Below are 15,393 nucleotides of genomic sequence, written 5' to 3'. Positions count from 1 at the left end.
GCCGGCGCCGCGGCACCCAGAGCCCGAGGGAGGCGGGCAAGAGCTGGGGAGGCCGCGGCGCCGCGGAGGGAGGGCCGGGCGCCCGGGGCCGGTGAGCGGGCGAGCGCCTCCCGAGGGCCTGGCTGCGGCGGGGGTCCGAGGACGCAGGCGCCGCCGGGGAGGGCGGCTGGGGTGCGGGGCCACCTGGCTGGGGGTGTCACCTGGCACCTGGGGTCCCCGGCCGCGTGAGGACCCAACGCCCAGCCCGGGGTGTCCCCGCCTCCGGGACGTTCGGCCACCGAGCGGGCGGGAGACGAACCAGGGAGGGTTTCCCGGGGAGGGTCCCCCGGACACGGCTCCCAGCGCTGCCATCGGACCCGGGAAGTGTAGCCGCCCAGGCGAGGCCCGTGCCGACAGCGGGGGCGCCACTCCTCGGGGAGGGTTGGGGGGTCATCTGCCGAGGCCCCCGGCCCCGGGGAGCCCGCGCCCCCTTCCGGGCCCTCCGAGCGGCGCCTGGGGAAGGGTCTCCGGAGCTCCCGGAGAAACGCGCAACGGCGCCCACTCGGGAGTCCCGTCGCAGGGGCGGGGCCGGGCCGGGGGACCGCAGTCCTCCCGGCGGCGACGCCGTGAACGCCGAGCTCGCGCCCCTCAGCCCGGCCCCGCCCCGTCCCCCGCGCACGCGGCTCCTTTAAGAACTTGCTGCGCCCGCCCGCCTCCTTTTTCTCGCGCGTTGCCCTCCCTGGCCGCCCCGCCCCTGCCGGGAGCGCGCCTGCGTCACCGCGCAGACCTCGGCCCTGACCCCACGTCCGCGCCTCGGGGGTCAGGGCGAGCCATTGCTTGCCGAGCTCGGGGGCGCGTGACAGGAGGCGGGCGGGGCCTCCTCCGGAAGGGGCGGGCTAACTTGAGAGCAGCCGCGTCGCGGTGGAGACGCTATCTTGGCCTGGCCGACCTTCGCCCCCGCGCCGCCCGGGCCAGGGCGAGCCAATGACTGTCGCGATCTGGTTGCATGTGACAGGGGGCGGGCCCTTCGCCGGAAGGGTGAGGTGAGGCGAGCGGCCGGTCGCGCGGTAGGTACAGTGGTCCTGCGCCGCCGGGTAGGGGCGACGGGGCGGGGGCGGGGGGCCGGAGGGCGAGCCCTCTCTGGGGGACGCCCCCTGCGTCCCCCCCGTGATGCCCCTACCGCACCCCTCACCGGACGCCCCTCCTCAGTCCGGCCGCTCCCCGGACTTCAGGACGGGGGCGGGGTCGGCCCAGACAGGGCTGTGGGCAGCCGGGTGCTGGCGTGTGCTCGGGAGAGCGGCTCCCGCCCCGGCCGCCGAGGGTCGCCGACGATAAACGTTACTGTTGGCGGGCGCGCCGGGAGAGGCTGCGCCCACCTTCCCGGCCTTTCGTTCCACTGGTGAAGCCGAGCCCTGCAGCCAGCCAGGCGTCCTCGGCGCCCCAGGCTCAGGGCGACCCCGGCCCCTTCCTTCCTGCGCAAGTGCTGCGCGGGCGCCCCGGCCTCCGGGCGGCTCCCCGCGCGCAGATCGAGTCGCAGCAGTTCGCTCCGGGTGTAGAGGCCGCCTTGTGGCCTTTGGATGGATAGTCGTGTTGGCGAAGGAAGAGAGGCGGCGGCGGTCCTGTGGGAAAGCTAATTTAACTAAGTGCAACTTAGACTGTTTGGATCCTTGCCTTAGCGCAGTGCGTGGCCAGAGGCGGAGAGCAGCCGGGGCTGCAGCCTCTGCCGCGCTGGTGGGGTCGGACCGTAGAGCTCCAGAGCTCACGTGCTGTAGTTGCTCCTTTCCTCGTTTCCACCGAAAAGGTCTTGTTGGGCTGACTCGGAACGTCACCTTGAATTGTATTTTGGCGTCGGGGGTCACCTCCCAGAGGCCAGGGGGCGAGGACCCAGCCTTGCGCCCACACCCCGATGCCCGGCACACGGTGGAGACCAGCACACGTTTGCTGATGGAACCCAGAGCCCTGAAGTACTGGGTGGTCATTTAGCGTGTCTGCGTTCCAGGTTTGTACATATGGACCAGAAACTTTCAGAGTTGGTGGAAGAGCTCACGACTTCAGGAGAGCCCCAAGTGAACCCCAAGAAAATGAAGGAGCTGAAGAAAATTTGCAAGTACGTCGTAAGCGTTCACGTTTTAGGTGACGGCTGCCTCAGCAAGCCCGTGACAGCCCTGGGAGATCGTGGGGCTCCCCCGGGGTCCGCCCTCCCCTGCCTGTCCCCACGATCGACCCTCTGCCAGGAAAGAACCAGCAAAGGGACACGCCCGGGACGTCTCCCCAGGGCCCTGCAGCGCCTGGTCGTGTTCTGGGTGGGGGTCCCAGGTGGGGGTGTGTGGCATGGGGAGAACCCAGCAGGGCTGTGGTTGGTGTCTGTTCACTCCCGTGTGTGTGTGTGTGTGTGTGTGTGTGTGCTTGAGCACACGTGTGTGACTTATGGATTAGTTACTGTTGGAACGTTTGATGGGTGGGAGGTTAGAGATCATAGCAGGTGGGCTCTGCAGGACCTGTTTTTCAACACCACCTCTTCTTTTCTTCCACTGCCGAGGGCCTCTCAGATGCTGGAAACATAAGCCAAGTAGATTTACTGATCATTCTCATTCTGTGTTTGCAAAACAGGAGAACCTAAGTGATTGTGTTAGTGATTTACGTTTTGATAAAAAGTAGTGGCTCAGATCAGGTTTCGCTGCACACCCCAGAATCCCCCCAAACAGCAGGGTGTGTTCAGGGGCAGGGATAGCCGGGAAGAGGAGCAACGAGGGGTCGGGGTGTGTGCCAGCCCCGCCAGGGCGGCTCCCAGAGGCCCACAGAGCTTTCTGGGGGTGCTGGGACGTGTGGTCTCCCCTTGGGGTGGGGTCTCTGCTACGCGAGTGCAGGGCCGGCAGACCTCTACCCGCGGGCCGGCCGGGCGGGGAGTCCTTCCGGCTCCGCAGGCGGTCAGGTCTGCTGTGGGCACTGGGCTGTGGAGGGGCGGTCAGCCGCTGAATGAATGAATGGGCCTGGCTGGGTCCCAGTAAAACTGGGCACCCACGCTGAATCTCACACGTCAGGAGGGGTTACTCTTTTGACTTGTCTTAACCAAAAAAAGGAAAAACTGTTCTTGATTTGTGGGCTATGCAGAAATAGGCAGGGGCTGGGTTTGGCCGGCGGGCGGTAGTTTGTCCACTTTGCCCTGGAGGAAGGGCAGAGGGCTGTGGGAGGGCCCGCGTCCCTGCCACCTGTGGGTGCGTCAGGCGCCTGATGAGGATGGCTGTGTCCCCAGGTCTTCAGAGGAGCAGCTTGGTCACACCTACCACCTGCTGATGGCCCAGCTGAGCCAGGAGCACGCCGAGGTCCGCCTCTCCGCTTTCCAGGTCCTGGATCAGCTCTTCGCCAGGTCTCACCACTTCAGGATGCTAGTCGTTTCCAACTTCCAGGAGTTCCTGGAGCTCACACTGGGCACCGACCACGAGCGGCCCCTGCCGCCCCCCAGGGAGGTGGCACAGAAGCTGAGGCGGGCCGCCACCCGGGCCGTCCGCGGCTGGAACGAGAAGTATGGTACAGCCTATAAGAAGCTGGCCCTGGGCTTCCACTTCTTAACGCACAACAAACAGGTGGGCAGGCCCCAAGCTGCACTGCCCCTCCCCGCGGGGAGACCTGCCTGGCCCCCGGGGGTACTGAAGGGGGCGGGCCTCAGGGGCTCCCAAGACAGGAGGAGCAGCTTTGGGGGAAGAGCCTCAGCTCGTCCCCGCGTGTAGGTGGTGCTGAGCCTTTGGACTTGGTTTCTAGGAAAGATGAAAAAGAAGGAGGAGGGAAGATTCAGCTGCTCAGACGCAGCCCTTTTCTGTGCTGGCCTCTGCGCTCGGGCTGTCCCCCGCTTTCACTGTGAGTTGCTGCCTGGGCTGCCACAGGCTCTGGCCGGCCCGGGTGGATGGTACCTACCAGTAGCGGTAGTGCCAGCCTCCCCCACGTGCCCGTGCTCCCGGCCTGTGGCTGTCGCCTTTCCTGCCGCTCCCTAGGGGTCCACTCGAGCGTTGTTCTCAAGCCCCTCGGTCCAGCCAGCAGCCTTCTTTCCCACTAATTGGAGCGAGCTTGTTGCCTGCCTGCCTGCAGCACGTGTGGGGCTGGAAGTCTTTTATGTCTTATTTTACTAGGAGATGCCGTTGGCTGTGTTCTTTCTGGGGGTTAAACATCGCAGCTGAGCGTGTCGCTGTGTGTGTTAAAGCAGTGCGTGTGAACTTGAGACCCGTAGAGATCATGGCTGTAGCTGGCACGGCTGTGTCTTCCCTTACACCAGTTTTTGTTGTTGTTTTTTTTTAAATTCAGTTATTTTATTTATTTATTTTTGGCTGCGTTGGGTCTTGGTTGCTGCGCGTGAGGTTTTCTCTAGTTGCGGCGAGTGGGGGCTACTCTTGGTTGCGGTGCGCGGGCTTCTCAGCGCGGTGGCTTCTCTTGCTGTGGAGCACGGGCTGTAGGCTTGCAGGTTTCAGTAGTTGTAGCACGTGGGCTCAGCAGTTGTGGCCTCACGAGCTCTAGAGCACAGGCTCAGTAGTTGTGGCGCGCGGGCTTAGTTACTCTGCGGCATGTGGGATCCTCCCAGACCAGGGCTCGAACCCGTGTGCCTTGTATTGGCAGGTGGATTCTTAACCACTGCACCACCAGGGAAGCTCCCTTAGACCCATTTTTGATTCTTGTTTTACTTGGGTTCATGATGGTCAGATCTGATCTTTACCTCAATTTCTCAGGTAGATTTCCAAGATGTGGACGCTAGGACTCTGGCGGAGAGAAAGCGAGCAGAGGAGAAACAGAAGCGCTTGGACAGAATCTACAAGGAGAGGTCTGAGCAGGCCGTGCGGGAGATGGAAGGTGAGCTGTGGGGACCGGGGGTGCCCCCGCACCCACCTGCTGCACCTTCCCAGGCAGAGCTCGGGTCTCCGCCCAGCTCTCCGTTCTCCCGTCCCGGGGTCTGGTCCCTGACGGGGGGCGGGGGGGTGGGGGAGGCAAGTGGGCAGGCTGGCTGGGTGGGGCTGGTTCAGGTTGAGGGCTGGAGGAGGCACTTAGCCACAGACCGCAGCCCTCCCCTCTGGAGGCCGGGCAGCAGGAGGCACCGTGCAGGCCATCCACGCCTCCCCCTTGGCCCCGGCGGCCGTGCTGGAGACGGGCACCCCGCAGTGGTCTGCGCACCCCTTCCGTCTGATGCTCCCCCACCCCCCAGCCGTGGTCTTGCCGGCCTCCTCCCCAGATCCCCACCATTGGCCAGCCCTTCCCATGAAGGGCAGCTGGGGTAGGAGCACCTGGGGAAGATGCCTGGCCTGGCCTCAGGACAGCCGCAGAGCAGGGAGAGGTGGTCGGCCCGGGGGAGATGCCGGGAGGGTGGGGGGCGGCCAGAGCGGGACGGTGGCGGTGTGCCCCCTCGGCTGGCTGCTGTCTTCCGGAAGTACTGCCCACGGAGGCTCTTGCTGGGTGTCCGTAGACGCTGCTGGGCGCCATCTCAGCATGAGTCAGGACTGAGGGTGGTACCCAGGACGTCCTGAAGGATGGTCTTGCCACCGGCCGGGTGGTCTCTGGAGCAGGGCGCCTGCCTGCCCCTGTGGAGGAAGTGGGGGGCGGGGCTGGCGGCTGGTTGCATCCCCACCCTCGACGGCCAAGTCCTGATGGGACTCAGTGAGCCCCGTCTCGTCCTCCCAGAAATGTCCGGGGAGATCCGGAGCTGCCTCATGGAGCTGGAGAGCTGCTTCCGACTGCTGGTGCCCTTTGACCTTGACCCGACCCCGGGGGCTGCCTTGCCCGCCATGGCCGAGGAGGGTGGCAGGGACGAGGAGCAGCCCTGCTGCAGCAAGACCCTGGCCATCTGCGCCCGCCGCCCGGGAGCCGCGGGTGCGGAGGGGCCGCCCTCGGAGGACAAGGACGAGGACAGCGACCCGGAAGGGTTTGTGCGGCACCACGGGCTGGGCTCCCGCGAGTACACGCTCGAGGTGGAGCTCTCCTCAGGTACGCGCTGCGCCCACGCCCTGGCCACGGCCCCGGGCGCTTCCCAGAGCTTGGGCTTCTCGAGCTGTGGGGTCAGGGGTGACTCAGGCTCGTGGGTCCTGTGGCCCCCGCCCCGCGGCCCTCATTGCGACACACAGGCCCGGCAGCGAGGGTGGGCCTGACGCGCCAGTGATGGGGCGCCCCTGGGGAGGGGTCAGACGGTGGCTGGGAGAAAGAAGTCATTGAGAAACAGCTTGTCACCACGTTTGTGACGACACAGGTGGTGACAGGCGGGCCCCACGTGGCTCCTGCTTTCCAGCCACCGGTGGGGCAGGGGCACTGACCCCCCGTCCGACCCCATGTGGCCCGGGCCCCTCGGGCGGGGCTGGAGGACATCCGGGCTGCAGGAAGAGCCCTGCAAGCCCCAAGGAACCGATGCCCTCTGGCCGGGGCCATGGAGGCAGGGCGTGCTGGAGGTTGGGGTGCCCGGCTGAGGCTTGCGGGCGTGGCAGAGCTCAGAGGGAGGACCCTGGGCCCCAGGGGTGGGTGCGGCCTCCACCCCGAGAGTAGTGCGGGGAGGGGTCTCCCGACCGCCTGGCGTGGAGGGAGGCCTTGGGGTCAGCCTAAATCCATCGTGGTCGAGATCACAAGGCAGTGAGTCTCCTTAGGGAGTCAGGTTTGGAGTCCCGGGTGATGCATGGCTGGAGCAGGGTGGGTGGCAGTGCGGGTGGCCCGTCGGGTGCCCGGTGACCTGCCCGGACGGTGGTCCCTCTGATGACCCGTGTGCTTGCTGCAGACAGCCTGAAGGTGCACGAGGATGAGGACAACCTGGTCGTCATCCACGTGGCTCAGGACACGCTCAGGCTCATCCAGAACAGGTTCCTGCCAGCCGTGTGCTCCTGGGTCCAGGTGGGCCCGGCGTGTGGGCAGAGGGTGCCAGGGCGACCCCGGGGGAGGGAGGGAGGGTGCCCGACCTGCTGAGTGATTCCCCGTCCTCGCAGCTGTTCACCCGCGCAGGGACACATGGCGGGCACTTGGAGGGTGCCATCGACCTGAAGGCCGAGCTGGAAACTGCCCTGCGGCGATCTCGGGAGCTGGATGTCATGCCCGAGGAGGGCTGCAGGAGAGAGGTGAGTGCCGCCGGCCCGTCTGCCCGTGAGGACAGCCAGGGGACCTTCCTCTGATAGCAGCTCGGCCTCCTAAGCAAGCAGGCGTCCCTGGGGCCCCAGCGTTGTTCCTCCTCTTCCTCCCTGGGAACCGACTTCCCCGAGCGGGAGCCCTGGACTGAGCACCAGAGGCCACAGCCAGGCCCCCGCCACACGTGGAGGGACTGGGACCGGGTCTTGGCAGAAGGGCGAGGGAGGTGGGCTGGGCAGCGGGCGGAAGGCTGTAGTTGGGGAGAGGGCTCCCAGGGCCCAGGCAAGGATGTGTGGGAGGCGGCCTCGCTGAGCTAGGCTGCCGCCTGGTCCGAGCACCTAGTAGGCCCCTTCCCGTGAACTCGGTAGCAACTTCCAGCCTCAGGCGTTTCTCCTGTCTGTGCGCTGGGGCCGAGGGTGGCTGCAGGACACGGAAAACCAGGATGTCTCTTACACACAGAGCAGTGTCTCAGCCTAGGGCGGCCAAGTGGGGTGGACGTGGGGACTGGTGCCCGGTTTTGGGAGGGTGCTCAAGGCCCGCCATCTGCTGGGCATACGGCGCCGCCTCCCAGGTGCCACGTCGTTCGGGGGCGGGGAGCTGATCTTTGATGGCTGTGTCTGCAGCAAGGCTTGTGGGGCGGGGGCAGGCGTGTGGCCCTGGTCCAGGGGCCCTGGGGACTGGGCAGGGGTAAAGCCACCTGCTCCCGGACACCAGGCCCCCGTGCGGTGACCCCAAGCCTCAGAGGTGGTGGCGTCCAGGCCCCCTCCCGTGGGCTCGCACCAGGAGCTGGACCTTCTTGCCTGAAAGGGACCGAGAGAGCTGGGTCCTCCGAGGGTGTCCCAGGGGACCGTGGGAGGGTGGGGAGCCGCTACGGCTGGAGGGTGTGTGTGGGGGGAGGTGACAGCCACAGCTGGACGTTGTCAGCGATCAGAGCCGAGAAGCCTCTGGTTGGAATCAACGAGAAAACAGGCAGCAGAGTGCACTGTGCCCCAGGGACACCCAGAGCCCGAACCCCACAGGGTTGAGCTGTGGCACCTGAAGGGGGAGGAGGGCGGGGGCAGGGGCAGGTCCCTCTCCCGGTTCCTGAGGAAGCCCTGGGGTTGGGAGAGCGCTGTTCTTTGCTGAGGAGAAGGTCAAGTTTGAAGCCCCTCAGACTTAGAGGGGAGAGTGGCCAGCACCCTGGGCCTTGGTGCCTCGTCCTTGCCCCCAGGGGCCCGCGGGGATGGGCCCTGCGAGAGTTTCTGAGAGTTTCCGAGCCAAGGGCCGTCCTCTGCCCTCCTCTTTGCGGGTGTGCAGCCCCCGGGGACCGGCAGAGGGCGATCTTGACCTTCTCCCGAGACACGCGGGCACGAGGCCTGGTCGTCAGCTGGGGGCCTGGCCCTGCTTCCGTGGCCGGTAGGGCTTTGCTCGGTGCATAACTGAACAGGAAATAAGTTCTGTGAATTTTGATCGAGATACTTGTTTCACAGTGAGAAAGGGTGCTTTCTGGGCCCGGGGGAGGAATTGGTCTGGTCCATGCATCCTCTCAGGTCGGGGGTGGTGGGGGGGGGGGCGTGTTTCTGAGCCTCAGCGGACTCGCGGCGTGGTGTCAGGGTGGAAGGCCGGGCCGAGAGCAGTGAGGGGTGTGGGGATCAGGGGTTGGCACCGTGTGTCCCCTTCACGGGCACCTGAGACCGGCCTGTCTTGCTCGTAGGCCGCCTTTCCCTCGCTGTGTCTGGCGGGGCTGGGGCAGCTCCCCCCTTTTCCGAGCAGCCGGCATCCTGGAGCAGCCCGGGCTTTGGGGGAGAGCCTCAAGGAGAGAGCGGGCAGCACAGTCTGGTCCCTCCGGGTCTGGGGCCAGCCTGCACTGCCCAGGCCGGCAAGACTCGGAGCCCAGAACTGGTAGCAGAACCTTCCGGATGTCTTTTTTTTTTTTTTTTTAATTAATTAATTAATTTATTTTTGGCTGTGTTGGGTCTTCGTTTCTGTGCGAGGGCTTTCTCTAGTTGTGGCAGGTGGGGGCCACTCTTCATCGCGGTGCGTGGGCCTCTCACTATCGTGGCCTCTCTTGTTGCGGAGCACAGGCTCCAGACGCGCAGGCTCAGTAGCTGTGGCTCACGGGCCTAGTTGCTCTGCGGCATGTGGGATCTTCCCAGACCAGGGCTCGAACCCGTGTCCCCTGCGTTAGCAGGCAGATTCTCAACCACTGCGCCACCAGGGAAGCCCCCTTCCGGATGTCTTGACACGGCTCCCTTGAGGGCCACTAGGTGAGGCCAGCTGCTGGGAGCGAGCCCTGAGCGGCCCACTGGGTCTGGTTCCAGCTTGAGCATCAACGCATCCTTGACTGTGGCCGGGCAGCCCCAGAGCCCGGGAGGCACGTGACGACACGGTCAGGTCAGAGTGCACTCCGTGCAGGGCGGCAGCTGAGGGCACGAGCTGGGGTGGCCGGGGTCTGTCGGGGTGGGCGCGTGGTCGGGTGTGGGAGTGGCGCTGCCCGGTCAGGCTCCTCCAGGAGTTGATTCCAAAGGCCCTGAGTCCTTGGAGAGCGTGCTCGCTGGTTCACTAGCAGCGGCGGCGGGCCTGTTGATGGAGTGATTGGGGCTTGGCCGCTGAGTGGCAGCGCCCCGCTCGCTCGGGCAGCCTGCTTCCCAGAATAGACACGGCTGCGGTCTCTGCACATCTGCGCCCGCTCCAGGCGGCCCAGTGGTGGTTAGGGTTACGGACCGGTGTTTCTCGCTCGCTCGTTTTCACGTAAAATGTCTGGAGCTTAAATCCTTTGCCTGGTGTTTCCCCACTTAGCGTGAGCCGAGCTGGGAGCGTGTGGTTAAATATTTGAGAATTTTAACAAACGTGGAAGAGACCGAAGCTGATGTGAAGGTCGTGCTGAAGCTTAGACGATGGCTCCGACCGTGGCAGGTGTGGGTCGTGCAGGGGCTTCTCCTGGGCAGCCTGACTGCAGCCAGGCCAAGGGCCTTTTTTTCAGATTTCCTGTTTCAGTCTGTGTGTTGCCGTATTGTTTTCCTTTTGATGTAGATGTTCTGTCTTTAAAGAATACTTAAGCCAGCTTAAATACGCGTAACCGTTTGTTTTATAGAGTGTCTGTCCCTGTTCCTTGTGGAAGCGGGCCGGGGATAAATCTCAAGTAGATCGATATGGAGCGTCGTTTGGTAGATTTAGTTTCCAGTCCTGCTGCTAGAGGAGAGGTCTCATAGTCCATGGCTGCTACATCCGTTAAACTGATAAAAATCCTTTGAAAACTTTTAAATTGCCTGCTGTTTAACTATGTAGCTACGATCGCCACTTAACTTTGTATTGTGTAATTAACAAAATATTAATCTTCCTCCAACCAGTAAGTCAGAAAAAAATAATTCCAAGCATCAGTCTGTTTAAGCTGTGGACTGTGGGTGTCTTCTCAGTTGTCGGGTTCCTCGCTTCCACGGCTGGAATGCCCGCGCGGATGCTCTCGTTCTCACCTGTTGGTGGTCTGAGGTGGCAGCCACAGGGTTTTAAGTCAGAAACACCCCGTCTCATCGCAGAAGTGGAGATCGCTCTCTTAACTCTGGGTGAGGTTTTCTTCCCGTTGTTCGCCCAGGCGGGTGTGCGGGCCAAGGCCAGGCTGCTGTCACGGCTGTGCTGTGCGCTGGAGGCGTTTCTCTGCTGCCGGAGCTGCGTGCTGGCTTCCTGCAGGTGAAAGGGAAAGAGCAGGGAACAAGGGGAGAGAATTGTTGACCGCGTCGGCGCCCCAGGGAAGCAGGGGAACTGAATCAGCCGGTAGTCAGGGCAGTCAGGGCAGTCAGGACCTTGTGTTCGGCAGGGCCAGTAAACAGCCTTCCTGGAGACGCGCCCTCTCCATCACCAGCGCGCTGGCGCTGAAGGCTGCTGCGTGAGGGCTGGAGCCGGGGGCGGGGGCTGCGCACATTCGCGAGGACCGGGAGCGTGTTAGCTGCTGGGGGGCGGGGTCAGCCGTCTCCCCCGCAGCCCCTGGGCCCTCCCAGCCCTGCAGCCCCTCCTCCCCAGCGCCCTCCAGGGTGGCCGCTCTCTTCCAAACACTTTTCACGGGTGGTCCCGTTAATTCCAAAATCAGCCCTATGAGGTCGATGCCATTTTCACCGTCCTCTGACAGATGGGAAGACTGAGTCTAGGGGGAGCCGCATGGGTCTTCTCGCCAAGGCCGAGGCGGCGTAGCCAGCGCCTCGCTCCTGCTAGGAGGGCGCGCTGAGGGAGGAGAGCGAGCATCGGGGCTGCGTCGGGGCTCCCGGGAGGAGGGCGCTGCCCATCTGCACGCGGAACAGGCTCAGGCCACCTGGCCTCGGCTTGGAGGTGGATGTCCAGGCGTTTGGTGGCCTCCTTGCGCACCCCCGGCAGGCTGGCCGAGGTGCCAGAGCAGCTCCCAGGGCTCGGCCGCGTGGGAGGGGGTGAGGAGGGGACAGTCGGTCTGACTGGTGGCCCTCAGGCCCCCGTGCAGGAGGTGAGCACACGCTGCACGCTCCGTCCGCCTCCTGTCCGCGGGCCCGTGGTGGTCACCGCGCGTCCTCTGCCCTCTGAGCTGCGTCCCGGCAGTGGAGATGCGCGTGAGATATTGGCCTGGCTGGGCAATTTGCACCGCGTCCAGGGAGGGCATTAGCATATAAATAGCAGATGTGATGACGACCATCACAGCTGAGCACGTTTAATTTTTAGTTTATAAGATAGAATGGGGTTTTAAATGCGTTGCCATCAAGCCGCAGAGACAAATGCAGCTTGGAGCTCACTTGTCTGACGAGGCCTTACATCATTTTTTTTTTAAAAAAAGGGAAACACACACATATGAAACTGAACAAAAGTGATTTCTTGGGTGAAAAGTAATGGAGATGGTGCCCCGAGTTAATTAGATCGCACAAAATTTATTTAATGGTCCAGCTGTATCTCGGGCATGCCTTGGGCGGGCAGACCTGGGAGGTGGCTCTTCCCATCCTTCTCAAGTAATTAGCAACCCGCTGCCCTACTTCTGTAAACGGATTACGTTGTATATCTTAGCTGTTTTTATTGCTTGTTTAATTATGATCGCAGAGCCTCATTTTTCTAAATCCTTTTAACTGTGGGCGAGAATCAATTTGTGTGAAACCAGAGGAAAGCCCGGGGCATCCTCCACACCTCCCTGCGGCCTTGGGAGGGTTCAGTTTGGGGCCTAGCCCTCACCCAGACTGTTGACCGCAGGGCTCGGACCGCCTGCCCGGGCCTCCGAGACCCTGGGACTTGACCTGTTAGGGAGGGTGGGCGCACCCCCGGGGGCGGCCTGGCATGGCCTCCTGGCCCCCAGACGAGGGCGGGCTGCTTTCTCAAGCATGTCTGGTGGTCTTTCTTCCTGATTGGGAAGCTCAGCTCCCAGTGAATGGCTCGAGAACCACTGGCGAGTCTGGCCCCGTTTTGAAGGCCACCCACCCTCAACCGATTCCTCCCTAGGGTGTGACCTCCTCCTAGGATCCTTGGGCCTGTCCTCACCCCTGCTCTGCCCGTAGTGCCTCTACCCGCACCCAGTGTGGCGTCGGACCTGATCTGTGACCTTTAACCTTGAGGGGAGGTTGCCACCGCGACTGCCTGGGACCCCTGGGCTGGCCCCTTGAGCACAGGTGGATGCTTTCTCTTGGGCCTCGGTGTCCCCAGCCATGTGCTTTTCGGAGGCCTGGAGAGGACTGTCCAGCCTGAGGGCAGGGGGTTTGCTTCCTCTGAACAGGCCCTTGGCCCCAGGTGTTCCGTCCGCAGGGATTGTGCCTCGGGACATCTTCACTGCTGTTCTCCCGTGTGGGTAGTGTGCCCAGAGCTGGACGCAGAAGGTCCTGCTGTGTGCCCAGGACATCAGAGCCCAGCCCAGCCCGTGTGAACTAGAACTCGAGAATGGGTTCATTCAAGCTTGAGGTCAGTGTCAGCAGCGAAGCCCTTGCTTCCTTCTGCAGGGCTGTGGTTTGAGGGTCACCCCAGCTGCTGAGGGGTTTAGGACGCGAGCGTGGCAGCGATGGCCAAGGTAGCTCTCGTACGAGGGCCCCGGGGCCGCTCATGGCAAAGCTGTGCCCGAGGACCTGGCCGGGGGCCCTAAGGAGGCAGCTCTTGAGGGCCAGACGGTCTTCCTGGGTGCCGTACGGCCTCATGGCCTCATCAGTGAGAATTTAAGAACAGGGGGAGCCAGGGCTTCGTGTTTAATCACGGGGATAAACAACTTTAGTTGGGGAGAAAGAAGGTATAATTCCTAATAGTTGGCTAAGCAGCTGAATATTTTTTAGGAAAGGAAAATGTAATAAAAGTCCCAGGTGAAATTCAAGGGTGTGAGCAATAAGCATAATATTTTCGGAAAATGAGCCCATGTTTAAAGTCTGGCACTGTGTGTTATGCATTGTAGCGCCCGGTCCGCATCTGCCGTTTAGAAAATTAAACCCCATAAATTCTGTTTAGTGTTTGATACGCACGGCACTAGCCGGGACCGTGATGCCCTAAAACCCTGGGCTGCTTTCCACCTTTCATAAATTCCTGGGTAGGTTCTATACAAAAATAATTTTCAGGTCCGCGGCTCATTGTTATTCAAACGTGATTGATCGTCGTCATTTGCTCAGCTCCGGAGTTAAGTGCCCCTGTCATTTCCAAAGAGTGTAATTGGGACGTTTCACAGGTCAGCGGCGGAGACAGGCTTCCCTTTTGATCAGTGTTAGACCGATAACAAAAATTACAGTTTCCGATGATTAATGTCTCCGTGCTTCCCAGACGCACGCTGCGGGTTGTGCCAAGCTCAGTGCATTTGCATCTGATCAGGCCTCGCGGGCAGCTCCTCCCTGGATTCCGGGTCCGCAGGGCGTGGGGCGTCCCGGTCCTGGCAGTGCCAAGGGCAGCCGCGCCCCGGCTGGCCTCCTGCCCTGGGGGTCGGCGGGCCGGGCCCTCCGTCCTTCTTCTGGCGTGCCTGTGTGCCCCTGAGGCGTTGCTGTCGAGATGGGCTCTGGAGGGGGGGGCAAGTCTGATGGATACAACCATTGGTTGCTATCACCCCGACAGCGGGCTGCCTCTCTGGACGTTTCCTTCGGGTGGGCCTGAGAGGCTGGAGGCAGGCAACGCCCCCAAGTGTTTCAGGATGGCGCTGGCAGCGGGGCCGGGCTTCTGGGCGCCTTCCTGCCGTGACCCTCTCAAGAAGGACAGGCCCCACGCCCTGTCCTGGAGTGCGGGGGGTCGTTGAGGATGGGTGAGGGAGAAGGGGAGCAGGAGGCTACTCTGGCCTCGGGGGGGGCTGCGCCTCCGGGTCTGAGCAGCATGGGCTGCCGACACCTCATTCATGCTGCACGTGGCCCCAGCACATTGGCACGTGTGCGAGGCCGTCGGTCATCCTGCTTTTTGGAGGGCCCTCTGGTCCCCACGAGATGAGCCCTCCGTGCTCAGGGTCCCTGCCGCTCCTACCCAGCTGGGCACTACCCAGGAGGGGGTGGGGGCAGAGGCGGAGGGGACGGATCTTGAACAGAACGCCCTGGGTGGTTCTTGGGTCCCTGGGCTTGAGGGGTGGGGGGGCTCCAGGCACAGCACAGTGACCCTGCCTCGCAGAGCAGCCGGGGAGGTTGGCCTTGTCCAGAGGAAGCTTCCTCTTCGGTGGTTTTTTAACAAGCCGTTTTGAGGGTAGAGTATTCCAGAAGTGCTGTGGTCACACCGGCACCACTGGATGCCCAGGTGGGGAGCCAGCCCGGGGCAGGACGAGGTGCTTTGGCCTGGCTGGAGCTGGATCAGGGCCGTCATCCAGGCCCTGCCTGTGCGGGTGAGACCTGCCACTCGTGGGGGCTCTGTGGGCCGAAGCAGTGCCCGTCCGTGCATCTCAGAGGGCCGGCCGGTGGAGGAGCGCATGTGGCTCGTGTGGCTATTTAGGGACGGGAGCGGACCTCAAACACGGCCGTCACGGTCGACACTAAACCCCAACCTGGAGAAAGTCCCCAGAAGCAGGACTGGGGTTGTCCGGGTCTCCGCCTGCGGTGTCCACTCACAGGTCTGGGGGTGTGTCCACAGGCGGCAGCCACGGGAGACAGGGACGAGGACGAGGACGACGAGGACTTTGTGGAGGTCCCGGAGAAGGAGGGCTATGAGGCCTGCATCTCTGAGCACCTGCAGCCTGAGTGTGGTGAGTGGCTGGGCGGAGGTCCCGCGCAGGACGCTGCCCTTCGGGGCAGACCTCACGTCCGGCCTGGGGCCCGCCAAGCAGGGAGCTGGCCGTGGCAGGCACCCCGAGTCTGTGCCGCCTGGTCCTGCGGTTCACTGCGTCCCCGCCCGTCGACCCTGCGGAGCCGCTTTCATTGAAAACCATGTGATTCTCATTTCCTGATCGGGGCGCTCACTGGCCTGGGCCCCGCCCTGGGTTCC

The 15,393-nt window shown here is 63.3% G+C and overlaps 1 protein-coding gene across 3 annotated transcripts in view; it reads left to right on the top strand.

Moving 5' to 3' along the window:
- The first annotated feature begins 851 nt into the window (after positions 1-851).
- Positions 852-15,393, top strand: part of UVSSA (UV stimulated scaffold protein A) — a 32,363-nt gene continuing 17,821 nt past the window's right edge. For 2 of the 3 annotated variants that reach the window (XM_082389925.1, XM_082389924.1), the window contains exons 1-8: positions 852-1,022; positions 1,979-2,086; positions 3,233-3,563; positions 4,695-4,815; positions 5,638-5,940; positions 6,716-6,828; positions 6,921-7,049; positions 15,043-15,154. In XM_082389925.1, the coding sequence (XP_082246051.1) occupies positions 964-1,022; positions 1,979-2,086; positions 3,233-3,563; positions 4,695-4,815; positions 5,638-5,940; positions 6,716-6,828; positions 6,921-7,049; positions 15,043-15,154 (1,276 nt within the window). In that variant the 5' untranslated portion in view covers positions 852-963. Of the gene's footprint in view, positions 1,047-1,978; positions 2,087-3,232; positions 3,564-4,694; positions 4,816-5,637; positions 5,941-6,715; positions 6,829-6,920; positions 7,050-15,042; positions 15,155-15,393 lie in introns of all 3 variants that reach the window. The other variant, XM_082389926.1, reaches the window with a different exon arrangement.

Source organism: Balaenoptera borealis, assembly GCF_965194805.1.
Source record: "Balaenoptera borealis genome assembly, chromosome: 4".
Classification (NCBI taxonomy): Eukaryota; Metazoa; Chordata; class Mammalia; order Artiodactyla; family Balaenopteridae; genus Balaenoptera; species Balaenoptera borealis.
The sequence above is the reverse complement of the archived record's forward strand: the minus strand, read 5'-3'. Positions and strand labels throughout refer to the sequence as shown.